Source organism: Microtus pennsylvanicus, chromosome 18, assembly GCF_037038515.1.
Source record: "Microtus pennsylvanicus isolate mMicPen1 chromosome 18, mMicPen1.hap1, whole genome shotgun sequence".
Taxonomy (NCBI): Eukaryota; Metazoa; Chordata; class Mammalia; order Rodentia; family Cricetidae; genus Microtus; species Microtus pennsylvanicus.
Genome location: NC_134596.1, coordinates 28,564,216 through 28,580,979, shown reverse-complemented (window position 1 = coordinate 28,580,979; position 16,764 = coordinate 28,564,216). Strand labels below are relative to the sequence as shown.

The 16,764-nt window shown below is 55.5% G+C and overlaps 2 protein-coding genes across 4 annotated transcripts; both read left to right on the top strand.

Moving 5' to 3' along the window:
* Nucleotides 1-2,127: 2,127 nt before the first annotated feature.
* Nucleotides 2,128-15,266, top strand: Furin (furin, paired basic amino acid cleaving enzyme). 3 transcript variants are annotated; one of them, XM_075953264.1, is made up of 16 exons: nt 2,128-2,375; nt 5,643-5,977; nt 6,362-6,460; nt 6,565-6,660; nt 7,067-7,195; nt 7,298-7,374; nt 8,053-8,141; nt 8,605-8,777; nt 10,982-11,194; nt 11,560-11,660; nt 11,767-11,870; nt 11,956-12,073; nt 12,184-12,363; nt 12,648-12,772; nt 12,864-12,974; nt 13,185-15,266. In XM_075953264.1, the coding sequence occupies exons 2-16, from the start codon at nt 5,801-5,803 to the stop codon at nt 13,775-13,777; spliced, it is 2,385 nt and encodes a 794-aa protein (XP_075809379.1). In that variant the 5' UTR covers nt 2,128-2,375; nt 5,643-5,800; the 3' UTR covers nt 13,778-15,266. The 3 variants fall into 3 exon arrangements, with proteins under 3 accessions (XP_075809379.1, XP_075809378.1, XP_075809380.1); XM_075953263.1 differs by lacking the exon at nt 2,128-2,375 and adding an exon at nt 3,202-3,351; XM_075953265.1 differs by lacking the exon at nt 2,128-2,375 and having other exon boundaries at nt 12,864-12,970.
* Nucleotides 9,610-9,930, top strand: LOC142837880 (small ribosomal subunit protein uS14). Its single transcript, XM_075953266.1, has one exon. It carries the CDS (start codon nt 9,658-9,660, stop codon nt 9,826-9,828), a length of 171 nt encoding a protein of 56 aa, XP_075809381.1. The 5' UTR covers nt 9,610-9,657; the 3' UTR covers nt 9,829-9,930.
* Nucleotides 15,267-16,764: the final 1,498 nt, after the last annotated feature.

The window sequence follows — 16,764 nt, the reverse complement described above, 5'->3', positions numbered from 1 at the left end:
GGCCTCAGTCTCACCACAGGAGTATTGTTCTTCCCAACTGTGCATGGGGTGTGCTGGTAGGGGCTCCCCCATAATGGCCCCCATAGTTCCCAGCTCCTTCTAAGAGAAGTCTGGGAGGAGCCAGAAGGACGGACAGACCAATCTCCTGGCCTTGAGGACCCTGTGTCGGTAGTGTTTTTAAGGGTGCTCAAATTATAACAGACTCCATTAACTGCATACACATTTACAGAAGGGTAAACTGAGGCTCTGGGAACTTAAGGTTGTCATAATGCAAAATAGTGCCACAGGGATTGGAACTCAACTTTGCTGGATGATTTGCCACATGAATGACTTTAGAAATTATATATATATATATATATATATATATATATATATATATATACACACACACACACACACACTTCAGGGGAATTTTGAGACAAAGTGTTAGTATGCAGTCTTAATCCTGCCTCTGCCTCCCCAGTTCTGGGATTACAGGCAAGTGCTACCACCCCTGGCCCCTTGGCATATTTAACCTTCCTGGGTCTAAACCCCATCCTCAGAAGAACAGTCTAGAATGCAGAAAAGATCCCTAAACAACCGCTGTGTGAACTTCATGGGGTTTGCGGTTTGGGTTAAGCCAAACCACATGGAGCCGGCTTAGGATAGTGCCTAGCCCCGAGGAGCACTCAGCGGCTTTACCCGTGTTAAAGACCCTCAAGGAGAGGATGGGATAGCATTTTGTAGCCAGGTTATCTCTCACAGACAGCGAGAAGGGTTTGGGCAGAGGCTGCTGACGACCTTGGAACAACCCAGCCTGGGAAGTTCTTGGCCCTGTTTCCCCTCTTCTTTCTCAGCTCCAGCAGAATGTCGACCTTGGCCAAGTAGCACAGCCGTTTTCTAGGGCAGGAACCCAGGGAGGGAAGGGTTCTGGCTGGTATATTCTAAGTAGCTTGGCGTGAAGCACTGCCAAATCCGAGGCCTGCTAAGTTGTGTGATTTAAGGAAAATTATTTAAACTTTGTGTGCCTCAGTTTCCTTATCTGTAAAGTGGGGTTATTAAATCAGCCTGAACGGATTATGTGGATTAAAGAATGTACATAAGGAGAAGATAATGTGAACTGATTGGCCCAGTGCCTGGCTCTCCGTTGTTGCAGGGGGCGGGGAGGGGGGGGGGAGACCAAACATAAAAGGGGGTGGGCTATTTCTGTTTATCCACCTGTCTCTACAGAAGCAAATAAAAGTCTGCCTCCTCTAGCAGGAGGCGCGAGGGCTGCCCTACCGCCGCCGTGAGGTCCGACCAGTGAGGGAGTGGAGTTGCCCCAGGTCCGCCATCCCAGGGCGCTTCCCGGGACTGTCCCCCAAACTCAGGGCTCTGGAGCCGGGACCGCGGGGAAGGCAGGGCCAGCCTGGGCTTCCCACGACTCCCGGCCCCTTCCCTCGCCATCCCGCCGGCGTCTCTGAGACCGCCTGCCGGGGAGTTCGCGGGGCCGAGAGCCGAGCCCGGCGCGGACGGAGGGGCCGCGCTCCTACCCGCCCCGCCAGCAGCCGCAGCCAGGGCGCCCTAAAGGCCGCGGGGCCCGCCGCGTGGGGCGCTCGGAACGCTCGCCCAGCACGGGCGGCGAGCGGGCCAGGCCGGCGGCGGCCGCGGAGCGCGGAGGTGGCGCCGCGAGGGGGAGGGGCGCGCGGCGAGGAGGAGGAGGAGCCGGGGCCGCCGCCGCCGCCGCCGCCGTGACAGCGGCCCGAGTAAACAAGCCGCGCCGCCGCGGCCGGGCCGCTGCCCCCGCCCGCGCCCGAGCCCAGGCCGAGCCTTGCCCTGGTCGCCGGCCGGGCCGAGGCCGCGCCGCCGCGCCTCCCCGCCTGCGCGCCGTGACGCCGCTGCCGGGCGCGGGGACCGCCCGAGCCAGGCCCCCGCCGCCGGGCTCCGCGCTCGGCCGAGGGCTGCCGAGCAGCCGCGGCCGGCGCTCGCCCGGAAAAGTTTCCCCGCCTGGGCTCCCTAGGGTAAGCGGCGAGGGCGCGCGGCCCCGGGGCCGGGAAGGCGGCGCGCCGGGGAGCCGGGCCCGGAGCTGGCGTGGGGAGGGGGGAGGGAACGCGGAACCGGGCGGCGCAGCCCCGGGCCTCGCCGGCCGCCGGTCTCTGGCCGCGGGTTCCCGGCCGCCGCGGTGGGAGGACGGGAGCAGCGCAGCCCACCTGAGCGCGGGGCTTGGGGCCCGCGCCGGTACTTTTCCGCTGGGGCCGGGGCGAGCCCTCTGACCTCAGGAAACGCCGGCGGGGCCCCTGCTGGGGCGGGCCGGGCAGAGCATTCCGAGGGCGCTGGGTGCTCACGCCTGCCCCGCCGACCTCCGGAGCCCCGGCGGCTCGGGCCTGTGCCCCCCCACCCCGCGGGACGCGCTCCTGGTAGGGACACGGGGTCCTCGGGCGGAGGACCGCACACCTGTGCGGCCGGAGCAGCCGGGGGCGGGATCGGCGGGCGGGATCGGCGGACGGGCGCGCGCAGGCCGGCTCCGGGAGGTCTAGGTTTGCCTCCTGCCGAGGCCTTGGCGGAGGCCCCTGCTGCCCCCGTCGGGTGGCTTGGTCGAGGGGCGGCCTGCTTGCCAGACAGGTCTGACGGCAGACGCTGGTCTGGTCAGTGCCTACTTTCCCCACCGCCTCTGGTCCTTGGCGCCTGGGGGAAGGCGACTTTCATCCCTCTGGAGCGCTGGGGTTCTCTTTGACTTGGGAAGTACCAAGGCGATGCAGGTGATGTGGCCCAGGGAGGGCCTGTGGCTGCTGGCCAGGTGTGGGCACAGCGAAGGAGAGTGGCTGAGCAGATTCGGTGTTTGTTTCCTATATTAGGCTTCTATCTAAAATTTACATTTTTAAGAAGATTCGTTGGCTTTTCGTTAAAAAAAAAAGTTTTAAAGCCGCTGGCTTTTAATAGTTTTAACCACCAAGGAAACTGAGGCCCAGAAAGAGGAAATGACTTGTGTAAGATCACACAAGGAACAGTAGTTGAGCCAGGACTAGGAGTTAGAATTCCATGGGAGTGTATGTGTGCCGGTAACAGACCTGCCTTGGGGTCTCTGCTAGAAAGAGACCTGACCGGGTTTCCCGACAGTCTTCTGTGACTTGCTCTGTGCTGCTGTCTCAGCCAGGTCTCCAGGCCCCAGGAAACAACAGCCACACCTGGTGGTTGGTGCAGTTCTGATACCTGGGCTGTCTCTGTTGGCAGGTTCTAGGGAGGGAGAGAAAGACTTTGCCCAAGAAAACAGCTAGGGACAGCGCCAAGGCTCAGTCTGTAGCCAGGCCCCAGAGCTGAGTGCTGGGCAGGACTGACCCAGAGAAGCTAGAAATATATCCAGCCTCCTGGTTTGAGACAACCGGGACTCAGAGGGTGAGTCAGAGTCTGGGATGGGGGTGGGGAGAAGCCTGTTCATTCATTGTTCTCAGCGTGTGTGTGTGTGTGTGTGTGTGTGTGTGTGTGTGTGTGTGTGTGTGTTGGGGGGGTCCTCTATGTCAGATGTTGAGGCATGGCTGTCTGATGTCTGCTGTCCATTGCCTACCCTTGCCGTAGGTGAGGACACTTGGTGGAGGGAGGCAGATCACCTTTCTTAGTGGTGGGGAGATTCCCATCCTGTTCAGTTGTGCCTGAAGCGTGGGTGCTTGCTCGTGGACTGCTGCAAGGTAATTAAATAGTTGGTTAATCACCTCTATCACCACGCAGTTGTGGCTCCATCTATGGTTTGCCAGAACCTGGGCTGGACCCAGACAGACCCTGCCGGAATTCAGAAGCTGTAGGCAGGTCTCCCAACTTTGGGCCGGGAGTCTGCCTGGTGTCTTAAACCCAAGAGGTTTAGATGTCACAGGAGAGCAGGCCTTTCCTCTAAGCCCCACATCTTCTTAAATGAGGGCTTGGGGTCCCTGTACCCCTTAGCACTGGAGCCTCTGATTAGCCATAAATAGTGGCTTTATCTCCCAAGGGGACAGGGAACTGGAACTCCCAGGCATGTCGTGGGAGCCCTTTGGACTCTGCCCTTCGGGCATGGATTCTGCATTGTGGATGTCTCCTGCCATCAGCTGTCAGGTTATTTTGGTGTAAACTGAAAATACTCCAGGAATTGTGTGTGGAGTCCCCTCAGCCCGTAGGGTGAGACAGCAGCAATTAGGGAGGCCTGTTGTAGCTCCCTGAGAATCTGGTAGCGAGCAGATCTGTCCTGCTCCGCTGAGGTAACATTCACGTCACCATCTGAATGAATGGCCACCTCTGGGGCTGGGACTCTGGAGTGGGGGGGGGGCATCAGGAACCTTGGGCAGATGCAAACACTTGGCCCTGAGACAGGATACCCCCAGCAGCCTACTGGAGCCTGCCCTAGCTTCCACCTACCCCAGGAGCTTGGCTTGTGGTTAGCTGGGGGCCCTTTCTGGGGACAGTTATGTGGCCCCTGGTAGAGAGGTCCTGCTGTCTGTTTGCTGAAGGAGGAAAAACAACACTCAGGACTATTGATTCAGCCTCACCTTGGTGCTCCTGGCTCAGCAGCCAGTGTTTGCCCTGACTGCCTGGCTCAGATTACGCAAAGTGGTGGGTCAGGAACAAGCAAGGGGGCAGCTCTGAGCCCTGCCTCTAAAGATGGCTGTCATCTTAGTCCTAGAGGGAGGTGAAGCCTCAGGAATCCCTTGTGCTCAGAGCATGGTTTCCCAGACCCCCCCCCAACTTAAGTCACCCACTCTTTCCTTGCAGGGACTCTGTTTTCAAAGAACTCCTATAGCTAACCGTTTTCGCTGAACCGGGATACCCTAATGAGCTGGGTAGACCCTGTACGTTTTCTAAAGAGCTAGCATGTTATTCTTTTTATAAAATATAGCTAGGTGTGAGAACATACGATCACACAAAGACAAGAAGTAACAGTTCCTGCTCAGATTCTCACCATCTCCAGAGAACCATTGTTAGCATTGCAGTGGGTGTCCTTCCAGATTTTGTTTTGGTTTTGTATAAACATGCATCTATAGTTTTAAGAAAACAAAATGGAATCCTGTGTACATGCCATTTTATAATGTATCTTTCTTTCTTTGGATGTTGTTTGTTTTTTATTTTGAATGACTCAAGCAGGGCTTGTGAAGGGAGATGTTGGGTCCATGTGTCTGTTTGGCTGACCCATAGGGGTAGGAGCTGGATTCTTGCAGAGACATTTCAGGGGTTTGTGTCTGGTGAAGCTGGGGATGTTGGATCCCTTGGAGCTGCAATTATAAGCAGTTGTGACCCATGCACTACAGGTGCTGGGACCAGCCTGGTTCTCGGGAGCTATGAGTGCTCTTACACAGAGCCAGCCCTGACCACTGTTGTTTGTTTGTTTGTTTTTTGTTTTGAGGCCTGCTCTCTTCCCAAGCCTGAAGCTTGTGATTTGGATAGGTTGGCCAGCCAACAAGCCCCGGGGATCCTGGTGTCTCTCCCTGCTCCCAGTGCAGGCTGCCAAGCCTACTTTGTTATGTGGGTCCTGGGACTCTAAACTCTGGTCCTCACACTGGGGAAGCAGTGAATGTCCTTCCTGAGCCATCTTCCCAACCCCTCAGGTGTTTGCTTTATCCACCTCCCTTGAAACGCCTGTTAGCCTACGCATTGAAGACAGGAAAACGGTATTAGTGTGTGATGAGAATGGACTGACGCAGCGTCCTTTCTTGTTCCCTCAGAGCCGGCTCTCATCCTGCCCTCCAGCCCTGCCCATCTCGGCCCCATGCCCCCACCAGTCAGCTCCGGGCCCCCGGCAGTGAGCAGGCACGTGGCAGCCGAGGCCCTGTGACCAAGCCAGGGAGACGGGAGCTCCGGGGTCCCAGTCATCTGCCCCCCCATGGAGCTGAGGCCCTGGTTGCTATGGGTGGTAGCAGCAGCAGGAGCCTTGGTCCTGCTAGCAGCTGATGCTCGTGGCCAAAAGGTCTTCACCAACACTTGGGCTGTGCATATCTCTGGAGGCCCAGCTGTGGCTGACAGCCTGGCACGGAAGCATGGGTTTCACAACCTAGGCCAGGTAGGTTTCTTACCTGGCCTATTGGTATAACTTCAGGACATTGCCCCGTGGTGAGGAGGGTGAGGGCAGGGGCTTTTGCACCATAAAGCAGTTTGTCTTCCAGGGCATCTGAACAAGAGGCAGGTTCTGAGTGACGGGGATGGGATCTGTGGCATTGCTCTGTTAGTGGGCTTTTATCATAGGTTGCTTAGAAAACCCAGCACATCTAAATGAGGGGTGTCCTTCTCTATCCCTTGCCTGTCATCCTGGGTCCTAGTAGCGAACAGATGCCCCCCCACACCACTTGTCTTTGTGAGCTCCCCAGCAGCCTCGTCCACCCCCTTTCTTCCTCCCCCAGGGACTGCCAGATGGAAGGCCCATCTCAGTCTCGCTGCTTTATTACAGATCTTCGGTGACTATTACCACTTCAGGCACAGAGCAGTGACAAAGCGGTCCCTGTTGCCTCACCGCCCGCGGCACAGCCGGCTACAGAGGGAGCCTCAAGTAAGTGTGGCCCTGGCCCTTCTGGCTCCCATCCCCTTCTGTTCTGAGCACCCACAACACTTCGCACCGCCCCCCACTTATCTACTTATCTACTTCATTCCCAGGTAAAGTGGCTGGAGCAGCAGGTCGTAAAGCGAAGGACCAAGAGGGACGTGTATCAGGAGCCCACAGACCCCAAGTTCCCCCAGCAGTGGTACCTGGTATGCTGCCTTCCTGGGTTCTAGTCTTCTCCCCACCACTGGGAGGGGCTGTGCGTGGATGAGGCTCACTCTGGGGCTTCTGATTCTTCCCCCCTTTTCTCTGCCTCTAGCCCACTGGGTCTCAACCTTCCCGTTGCTGCAGCTCCTCATGTTGTGGTGACCCCACCCATAAAATTATTTCATTGCTACTTCATGGCTGCAGTTTTGCTACTGTTATGAATCATAATGTAAATAATTCGGAGCTAGAGGGTTGCGAGAACCACTGCTCTAGCCCGTCCTGCCTTCCCGGAGTCTGTGTGCCCGGTAGAAAGCAGTGGCGGCATTTTAAGATCGAGGTTTGAGGTTGGAACGGGTTCTCTGAGTTAACAACCAAATATTTCTGGTGATGGACTGGTTGTCTCTGCAGTCTGGTGTCACTCAGCGAGACCTGAATGTGAAGGAAGCCTGGGCACAGGGCTTCACAGGTCACGGCATTGTGGTCTCCATCCTGGACGACGGCATCGAGAAGAATCACCCTGACTTGGCAGGCAATTATGTGAGGAGTGGATGAGTGGTTGTGACCCCTGGGCAGGGGCCTCTAGGGCCTATTCTGTCATCGCTGTGGTTAGCAGCTCCTGATGACGGCCTGTTCTTACAGGATCCTGGAGCCAGTTTTGACGTCAATGACCAGGACCCTGACCCCCAGCCTCGGTACACACAGATGAATGACAACAGGTGAGGAGTGTGAGTCCTGGCCTCTGGGCCTCTGGGGTGAGTCTGATGTCACATGTCCCACCTAAAAACTGAAGTCTCTCTGGGCATGGTGGCATATTCTTTTAATTTAACCAGTACTTGAGAAGGAGATGTTGGCAGATGCTGTGAATTTGAGGTCTGGTCTACATAGTGAGTTCCAAGCTAGCCAGGTGCGTAGTGGCTATGCAATAACAACCAGGGTTGGTGGTGGCGCAGCCTCTAATCCCATCATTGGGGAGGCAGAGGCAGATGGATCTCTGTGAGTTCTAGGCCAGCCTGATCCACAGAGTGAGTTCCAGGACAGCCAGGGCTACACAGTAAAACTCTAAAACAACCCCACAACCAAGTCTTTGTTTTTAGTCCCAGTCACCCAAGGGAGTTTTAGTTTTGGTCTTTTGAGACATGGTTTCCATATGTAGCCTTCACTGTCCCGGAACTTGCTCTGCAGACCAGGCTGGACTCAAACTCAGATCCTCCACACCCAGATCCAAGGGAGGTTTTGATCGGACCAAAGAGGACTACAGGCCCCACAGGGGAAGTGCTGTGCACACACAAGGGATGGTGGATGTAGCTCAAGGTCCTTCCTGATCCTTCCACTCCTCAAGCTTGATCTGCTACACTCTATCCACCACACTAATGCTGTGCTCTCGACCCTGGCAGGCACGGCACTCGGTGTGCAGGTGAAGTGGCAGCAGTGGCCAACAACGGTGTCTGTGGTGTGGGTGTGGCTTACAACGCCCGAATTGGAGGTGGGTATTAGCCTTGGCCCTGGGTCCACATTGAAGATAGTAGGGACCTCTTTGGAAGTTTTCTCTGCCCATGGCCTTCTTCCACAATGGATCTTTAGGCAGCATGCTAGTCTGTGGGAGGTTCTTAGCAATCGGAAAAGCTGGAACCCCAGTGCTGGTAGCATAGGAGAGCCAGTGCCAGCGTCTCCCTTACTCAGCACAACCTTGGATCCCTTGCTCCTCTGAGGCCCCAGGCTGTTCCTAGTGAAGAGTGTGTAGTCTTGGGGAGAAGGTCACATCCTCTGTCCTCTTTGGGTCGTGTCTGTGAAAGGCAGTGGTAGACAACTGATGGGCCTTGGGTTTCCCAGCACTGGCCTCTCCTCTTTCTTGCTCCTCCCTGGGGTTCAGGCTGGGCCTGTGCCTACGGGTGCCCCTGGCAGCTGGACCCACGCGGCATCCCTTTTCCCACCCCCTCTGCGGCCAGGGGTGCGCATGTTGGATGGCGAGGTGACTGATGCGGTAGAGGCTCGTTCGCTGGGCTTGAACCCCAACCACATCCACATCTACAGCGCCAGCTGGGGCCCTGAGGACGATGGCAAAACCGTGGATGGGCCAGCCCGTCTCGCTGAAGAGGCCTTCTTTCGGGGAGTTAGCCAGGTGAAGTGGGGGTTCAATGCCAGCCCTGGAAATCAGGCTGGCTAATTCTATCTTTTACATTTGTTCTCTTCCTTGTTTTCTATTTTAGATACTGTTTTTTCTTTCTTCCTTCCTTTCTCTCTCTCTTTATTTCTCTTTCTCTTTCGGTTTTCCAAGCAGGGTTTCACCATGTAACAGCCTTGGCTGTGGTGGAACTCCCTTTGTAGACCAGGCTGACCTTGCACTCACAGAGATCCACTTGCCTTTGCCACCACTTCTTGGCCCTTGTTTTTGAGACAAGGTCTTCCTATGTGGTTTTGACTGTCCCAGGGTCAAGGTTGCCATGTAACCTTGTAACCCAGGCTAGCCTCGAACTCATGACTCTGCTGCTTCAGCTTCCTGACGTTGAAATTACAGGTGTGTGCCACCATGCCTCCTGGCTTTTGTGTTTAATTTTAATATTGACAAAAGTGGTAAAATGAAATGTTATAGAAGCCAGAGAAATTTTCCAGTGGTTAAGAGCACTGGCTGCTCTTGTAGAGAACCTGCAAATGGTTCTCAGAACCCACATGGTGGCTCACAGCTATCAGTAACTCCAGTTCCAGGGATCTGGTGCCCTCTTCTGGCCTCTTAGAGCACCAGACACACTTGTACTACATGTACATGCATAGAGGCAAAACACTCATAAAAAATCATAAATTTTATGGACTGGAGAAATGGCTTAGCAGTCAAGAGCACTGGCTGCTCTTCAAGAGGACCAGAATTCAATTCCCAGCACCCATGTGGCAGCTCACAACTGTCTGTAATTCCAGTTCCCTAGGGATCTGACAACCTTATATAGACATACATGCACATTAAAAAATTTTAAGCCTTTTGGCTCGTCGGCCGTCAGTGAGGCAACATGGGTCACCAGCAGCTCTACTGGAGTCACCCGCGGAAGTTCGGCCAGGGATCCCGCTCCTGCCGCGTCTGCTCAAACCGCCACGGTCTGATCCGGAAATACGGGCTGAACATGTGCCGCCAGTGTTTCCGGCAGTACGCGAAGGACATCGGCTTCATTAAGTTGGACTAAGCGACCTTGAATGGATTCTTCAAGACTCTACCCAGTGGAAAAGATGAACGCCAGTCTTTGTACATAAGAATAAAACAGTGAAGACCTTCAAAAAAAAAAAAATTTTAAAACTAAATGTTATTAAAATATTAAGGAGTTGGAGACTGACAGTGAATAGGTGACGTTTGAATAAGGTTCTGATTTTTGGGTGTTTTTTTTTTTTGTTTTTTGGTTTTTTCAAGACTAGGTTTCCCTGTGTAACAGTCCTAGCTGCCCTGGAACTGACTCTTGTAGACCAGGTTGGCCTCAAACTCACAGAGATCCGCCTGCCTCTGCCTCCCGAGTGCTGGGATTAAAGGTGTGCGCAACTACTGCCTGGCCAAGGTCCTGATTTTTTTAATTTTATTTTTATTTTATATGTATAAATGTTTTAATGGTTTGCATGTATGTACACCGCATGCTCACCTGTTGAAGTCCCTGAAACTGGGATTATGGATGGCTATGAGCCACCATGAGTGCTGACAATCAAACCCAGGTCTTCTTCAAGAGCAACAGGTTCCCTTAACTGCTGAGCTAATTCTCCAGCCCTGACTTTTTTTTTTAATTGGGGCAAAGATTGCAGTGTTATATTGAGCATAGACATTACATATTTTAGGCAGGTCCTCTGCCGTGGAGCTGCATCCCGTCCATGGGTTTGATCTCAGCATCACCACAGATAATACGTGACAGGGTCTAAGAGAGATGTTGGCAGGTACAGCATCTGCACACAGCTGGATGACTGAGTTAAAGCCCCGGTGCCCATATACATGGGGAAGGAGAGAACCAGCTCCGCATAGTTGTTCTCTGACCACCACATGGGCACCATGGCATGCACAGCCACAGCACATATCATATAGTAATTGTTTGAGAGAGAGAGAGAGAGCATCCATTACCCCGTCCTGTGGGGACCACACCACTCTGAACCTAGGCTGCTTTGATTTGATGCCCATGCCTAAGTGTACATACATACTTCATAGGGATCTTTAGGTGGATCCAAGAAGTGAGCTGAGACCCCAGCGATGGGGCTCCCATCTTCTCAGGCTGCTGCAGCATCTTCCTGCTGCACCTCTGTACCCCTTATCCGCCCCGCAACTCATGCCCCATCTTGAGTAACCTTGGCCTGCTTTGTTCACAGGGTCGCGGGGGGTTGGGCTCCATCTTCGTCTGGGCCTCGGGGAACGGGGGCCGGGAGCATGACAGCTGCAACTGTGACGGCTACACCAACAGCATCTACACCTTGTCCATCAGCAGCGCCACGCAGTTCGGCAACGTGCCCTGGTACAGTGAGGCCTGCTCCTCCACGCTGGCCACCACCTACAGCAGTGGCAACCAGAATGAGAAGCAGATTGTAAGTCTTCCCCAGGCTTGGGAACTGGGTCAGAAGGCTTCTTGTTCTCTGCTTGGGGCCCCATTAGATCTCATCTGCTCTCATCCCTGTGTGGCCTTGTGGAATGTGTGCCAAGAGCTGGAGTCCCTCGTAGAATCTTGAGGGCTGCAAAAGAAGTACAGTCTCCCTGAAAACCTGCTTTCCTCCAACCTCTGATTGATCCACCTTAATCCTTGAGAGAAGGAGCTATGCATGTTAGCAAGGTAGAAGCTGGGATCCAAGTGTCTTGACTTCTGGGGTACTGATTGCTCTTGGCAGGACAGGCAGGTGGCTCCTTTACTCCCCCCAACATCCATCATGGTTTCAACACCAATGTCCTCTGGCAGGTGACAACTGATTTGAGGCAGAAGTGCACAGAATCTCACACGGGCACCTCAGCTTCTGCCCCGTTGGCAGCTGGCATCATTGCTCTCACCCTGGAGGCCAAGTAAGTGGACAAGCAGCGCCTGTCCCCGCAGCGCTCTCTGTAAAGGAGCTGTTTTCTCCTGCTATGTTCCAGAAAGCCTGACCCTTAGACTTTCTCTTCTTTTCAGTAAGAACCTCACCTGGCGGGACATGCAGCACCTGGTGGTACAGACCTCAAAGCCAGCCCACCTCAATGCTAATGATTGGGCCACCAACGGTGTGGGCCGGAAAGGTGAGGGATGGTGACCCAGAGGTTTAGACTCTGAGGTAGGATGGGGCACTTCTGCTTCCCTACTGACCCTTCCCTGTCTCTGCAGTGAGCCATTCGTATGGCTATGGGCTGTTGGATGCAGGTGCCATGGTGGCCCTGGCTCAGAACTGGACAACAGTGGCCCCCCAGCGGAAGTGCATCATTGACATCTTGGTGGAACCCAAGTAAAAACTGGGCCCTGAATGTGGGGGGGGGGCAGCAAATCGGCCTGAGAGTTCTGGGGCGCCCGCTGGCCACTCCTGTCCTGCTGACTCACGTGGTGCTTTCTGCGTAGGGACATTGGCAAACGGCTAGAGGTGCGCAAGTCTGTGACGGCGTGCCTGGGCGAGCCCAACCACATCACCCGGCTGGAACATGCTCAGGCACGGCTCACCCTGTCTTACAACCGCCGTGGCGACCTGGCCATCCACCTTGTCAGCCCCATGGGCACCCGCTCCACCTTACTGGCTGCCAGGTGCTCACCATGTCCCCTTTGCACTCTCGCTTCCAGATCATTGTCACTTTATCTCCAAGACTCCAGCAAGCATCAGGGACACTTGGGAGAGGGACAGCCATATCCTCTGGGACTCCCCCATCAACGGGAATCCTTGCCTGAGACCCATTTTTCATGCCAGTTGTGTGTGCCCCCTGGTTAAGAGCATCTGGGAAATAGCCTTCCTAGAAAACATTTCCAGTCTGTGAGGGACGAATAGCATATGTCCCATATGTCGTGGGCTACATGGAACTCTCTCCCTCCAGACCCCATGACTACTCCGCTGATGGGTTTAATGACTGGGCTTTCATGACAACTCATTCCTGGGATGAGGACCCCTCTGGCGAATGGGTCCTAGAGATTGAAAACACCAGCGAAGCCAACAACTATGGTATGGAGAGTGGGGGTGGGGTGCTGCTGGGCTCTAGGCTGTTGATACGGTGCCCACGCCCTTGACCCTTCTCTTATGAACCCGGGAATAGGGACGCTGACCAAGTTTACGCTCGTACTATATGGCACAGCTCCTGAGGGGCTCGCTACACCTCCTGAAAGCAGCGGCTGCAAAACCCTCACCTCCAGCCAGGCCTGCGTGGGTCAGTAGTGGATGTGGTTACGGCTGGGAAGGTTGCGGGGATGGGATTGGAATGGTGGAGTCAGAGGGGACAGTGATGGTCTAGCAGCTAAAGAAAAAAGGCTCCTGGGGACAGTAGGTCCACTGTGGCTGGACCTCGGGTAGAGAGCTCAGTGGCTTAGAGGCTGCAATGCCCTTGACTAATGCTCCCCATCCTCTCTTGTGCTGGCAGTGTGCGAGGAAGGCTTCTCATTGCACCAGAAAAGCTGTGTCCAGCAGTGCCCACCAGGCTTCACACCCCAAGTCCTCGATACACACTACAGCACTGAGAATGATGTGGAGATCATCCGTGCCAGCGTCTGCACCCCCTGTCACACCTCATGTGCCACATGCCAGGGCCCAGCTCCCACAGACTGCCTCAGCTGCCCCAGCCATGCCTCCCTGGACCCTGTGGAGCAAACCTGCTCCCGGCAAAGCCAGAGCAGCCGAGAGTCTCGGCCTCAGCAGCAGCCTCCTGCACTGCACCCGGAGGTGGAGGTGGAGCCCCGGCTGCAGGCTGGGCTGCTCCCCTCTCATCTGCCTGAGGTGGTGGCCGGCCTCAGCTGCGTTTTCATTGTGCTGGTCTTCGGTACCGTCTTCCTGGTCTTGCAGCTGCGCTCTGGCTTCAGCTTCCGGGGAGTGAAGGTGTACACCATGGACCGCGGCCTCGTTTCCTACAAGGGGCTGCCCCCAGAAGCCTGGCAGGAGGAGTGCCCGTCTGACTCAGAAGAGGATGAGGGCCGGGGCGAGAGGACCGCCTTTATAAAAGACCAGAGCGCCCTTTGACGAGCCCACTCCCACCCCATCAAATTGATCCCTTCCTCGGGCACTTTTTAATTCACCAAAGTATTTTTTTATCTTGGGACTGGGTTTGGACCCTAGTTGGGAGGTAAGAGGGGCAGACACTGCTTCCTACCCCACCCTTGGGCCTACCTGTTTGCCTGAGGTGGGGACCCAGGAGCCTCACCCCCTCCCACCCCTCCACGTGGAGAAGGAGTAAAATCTTTAGGGCAGCTTCCAAGGCCCAGCTGGAGTTCTGCGGAGTGAAGAGGGGCGGCCTTTCTTGGGGTCCTGATCGCTGCAGCCCTACCCGTTCCTGCCCCTCAGAAAGCAATAATGGTCCCCATCCAGGCAACAGGGAGGCCGGCCAGGAGGTACTGAAGACGGCGGCCACCTCTCCAAGGGCTTTTGCATCCCCTGACCCTCAAGCTCGTGGGTGAGCCTCCACAGCCGCTGCAGTTGTAGGAAGGGACCAAAGCGAAGCAGGCGCTGTCCAGCTCCAGCGTGCCCACCCTTACATGCCCTCAGCCTGCCTCTGCACTCCAGGCCGAGCTGGGCAGGCACGGGCCAAACTAAAGCTCTGGGGGCCTTAAGCTGGTGTCTTGACATCCTGTCGATGACACCTTTCCCCCCCCTGCCAGGGCCCTGTTTTCTGAGCCCGGGGCTGCCTGGGCTGTTGGCACTCACAGTACCGGAGCCCCTGGGTGGGTGATGGGAAGGGACGGTGGCCTAGCCGGCCCCTCCCGCCTCCCACCCGATGCTGCTTTCCCCTGTGGGGATCTCAGGAGCTGTTTGAGGATATATTTTCACTTTGTGATTATTTCACTTTAGATGCTGATTTTTGTTTTTGTATTTTTAATGGGGGTAGCAGCTGGACCATTGACCTCCTCACACCCATGCCCACCCTGCCCTTCCCATGGCTGCCCAGCCCTGAGGTAGAGGGGCCTGCAGCATATTGCTGAGGAGTAGGGAATAACTAAGCCCCGTGCCGTGAAGAGGCAGGCTGGCCAGGTGGGCTCTAGGAAAGGGGGTTATGGTAAGGGGGGTAGACTGACATCTGTGTTTCAAATGGGGTTGTGCCAAGGGCTTATGGGTCGCTGGCTCTCCAGTGCCAGGGGTGGGCAGGTGGCGGCACCAAGCCTTTTCTAACACTGTGCCCTGGTGGAGAAAGCATAGCCTATGATGCCCCCCAAGCCCTCTCTTCTGATGTGCCTTTTGCACCCCTCCCATTAGGACAATCAGTCCCCTCCCACCTGGGACCCCCTTTTTCTTTTCCCTAGCTTTTCCTCTGGTACCCAGCCTACCTGCCCAGGGGTGCCCCTTCTGCCCACCCCTCATGGCCATCCCGGCTGGTTTTGTAAGATACTGGGTTGGTACACAGTGATTTTTTTTTCCTTGTAATTTAAACAGGCCTGGCATTGTTGGTTCTATTTAATGGACACAAGATAATGTTAGAGGTTTTAAAGTGATTAAACGTGCAGACTATGCAAACCAAGCCTGGTCTCTGGCGTGCTTCTCTTGCTCTTCCCAGGACTCTTCACTGGGCTCAGCTGGGGACAGGTGGGAACTGGGGGCCAGTTTGGCTCAGTGGTGCCTTGACTGCAGAAAGCTGAAATGTCTCCAGGGGGCTGGGGCGTCCTGTGCTGAGCAGGTGTGCCAGCTTCCTGGGCAAGGCCTAGAGGGTGGGCCAAGTGAAGTCACCTGGGCACCAGCTACAGAGCTGAGGTCTAAGGGGAGTCTGAGTGAGCCAAGACGACTTGCGTGCTTGTTAGTGTGTGCTTGTTTGTGTATGCGTGTGCTTGTTTGTGTGTGCACGTGGTGCTTGTGTGTGCGCTGCTTGTGTGTGTGCTTGTGTGTGTATGTGCTTGTTTGTGTATGCATGTGCTTGTTAGTGTTGTGTGTGTCTGCTTGTTAGTGTGTGTGCTTGTTGTGTGTGCAGCCAGGCGGAAGTGGGGGTGGGGGGCTGGGGGAAGGGAGGCCAGGGGATGTAACACAAGCTAGTTTGATCTGGGTAGAAAAGCTTCAGTTGAGAAATTGCCTTTCATCAGATTGGCCTCTGGGCAAGTCTGGGGAGCATTTTCTTAATGGCTGATGTGGAAAAGATCTGGCATACTGGGGGGAGGGGGGTAATCCAGGGAGGGGAGTTACCCCTGGCCAAGGGTGTATATGAAAGCAATCTGAGCCAGCCAGTAAGCGGTGTTCTCCCATGGTTACAGGTTAAGCCCTGGCTTCCCCTAAAAGTGAGTTCTAATCCAAAAGTCAGATAACCCCGTTTCTGCCCAGAAATGGAGCTGGGTGTGGTGGTGCACACCTTTAATCCCAGTTTGGGAGGCAGAGGCAGGTGGATCTGAGTTTGAATCCAGCCTGGCCTACATAATGAGTTCCAGGACAGCCAGGACTACATAGAGAGACTCTTACAAGGGTGGAGGGGGATGGCACACTAGGACTACATGGCTGGGGGTGCCTGAGCATCTTTCTCATACCCAGCGCTGACCCAGGCTTCCATTGAGACTGAAGCCCTACCTGGGTACCTGTGCTGAGCAGCAGGCCTCTGCTCGGGGTATTTATTTGGAAATTTTCTATTCAAATAGAGGCTGACGCCGCCGCCCGGGCTGTGCTTAGGGAATCCAGAGAAGGGACAGGACTAGGCTTCCCTCCTCCCCTGCGTCTGTGTCTGCGATTGCTGACACCTTAGCACCCTGGCGGGACTCTGAGCACCCTAGGTGCCACTGGGCCCAACTCCTTCAGTCCCTCCCACTCCATTTTGGGTTCCTTCTCCATGTTCACGGGACGTCGCAGGGCCCTTGGGAGTGTCTGGTGCACAGGCATGACCATTCTTTGCCGGCCTCCTCCTCCCTTCCGTTTCCCGTGCCTCTGTAGGCTGTAGCCCAGGGCATGCAGAGTAGGGGGGGGGGCTGTAAACTCCAGCCCTCCCCTTCCCTGTAGTGGATCCGCCCCGGGGCCTGGGGCAACTGAAACCACGGAGGAGGAAG

What these genes read in the sequence shown, in the direction of transcription:
- LOC142837880 (XM_075953266.1), top strand. Translation starts at nt 9,658, where the DNA reads ATGGGTCACCAGCAGCTCTACTGGAGTCACCCGCGGAAGTTCGGCCAG.
- Furin (XM_075953264.1), top strand. Translation starts at nt 5,801, where the DNA reads ATGGAGCTGAGGCCCTGGTTGCTATGGGTGGTAGCAGCAGCAGGAGCC. An exon ending in CTGACTTGGCAGGCAATTAT is followed by an intron (nt 7,196 to 7,297) that starts GTGAGGAGTGGA and finishes CTGTTCTTACAG; the next exon opens with GATCCTGGAGCCAGTTTTGA. An exon ending in TCTTTCGGGGAGTTAGCCAG is followed by an intron (nt 8,778 to 10,981) that starts GTGAAGTGGGGG and finishes CTTTGTTCACAG; the next exon opens with GGTCGCGGGGGGTTGGGCTC.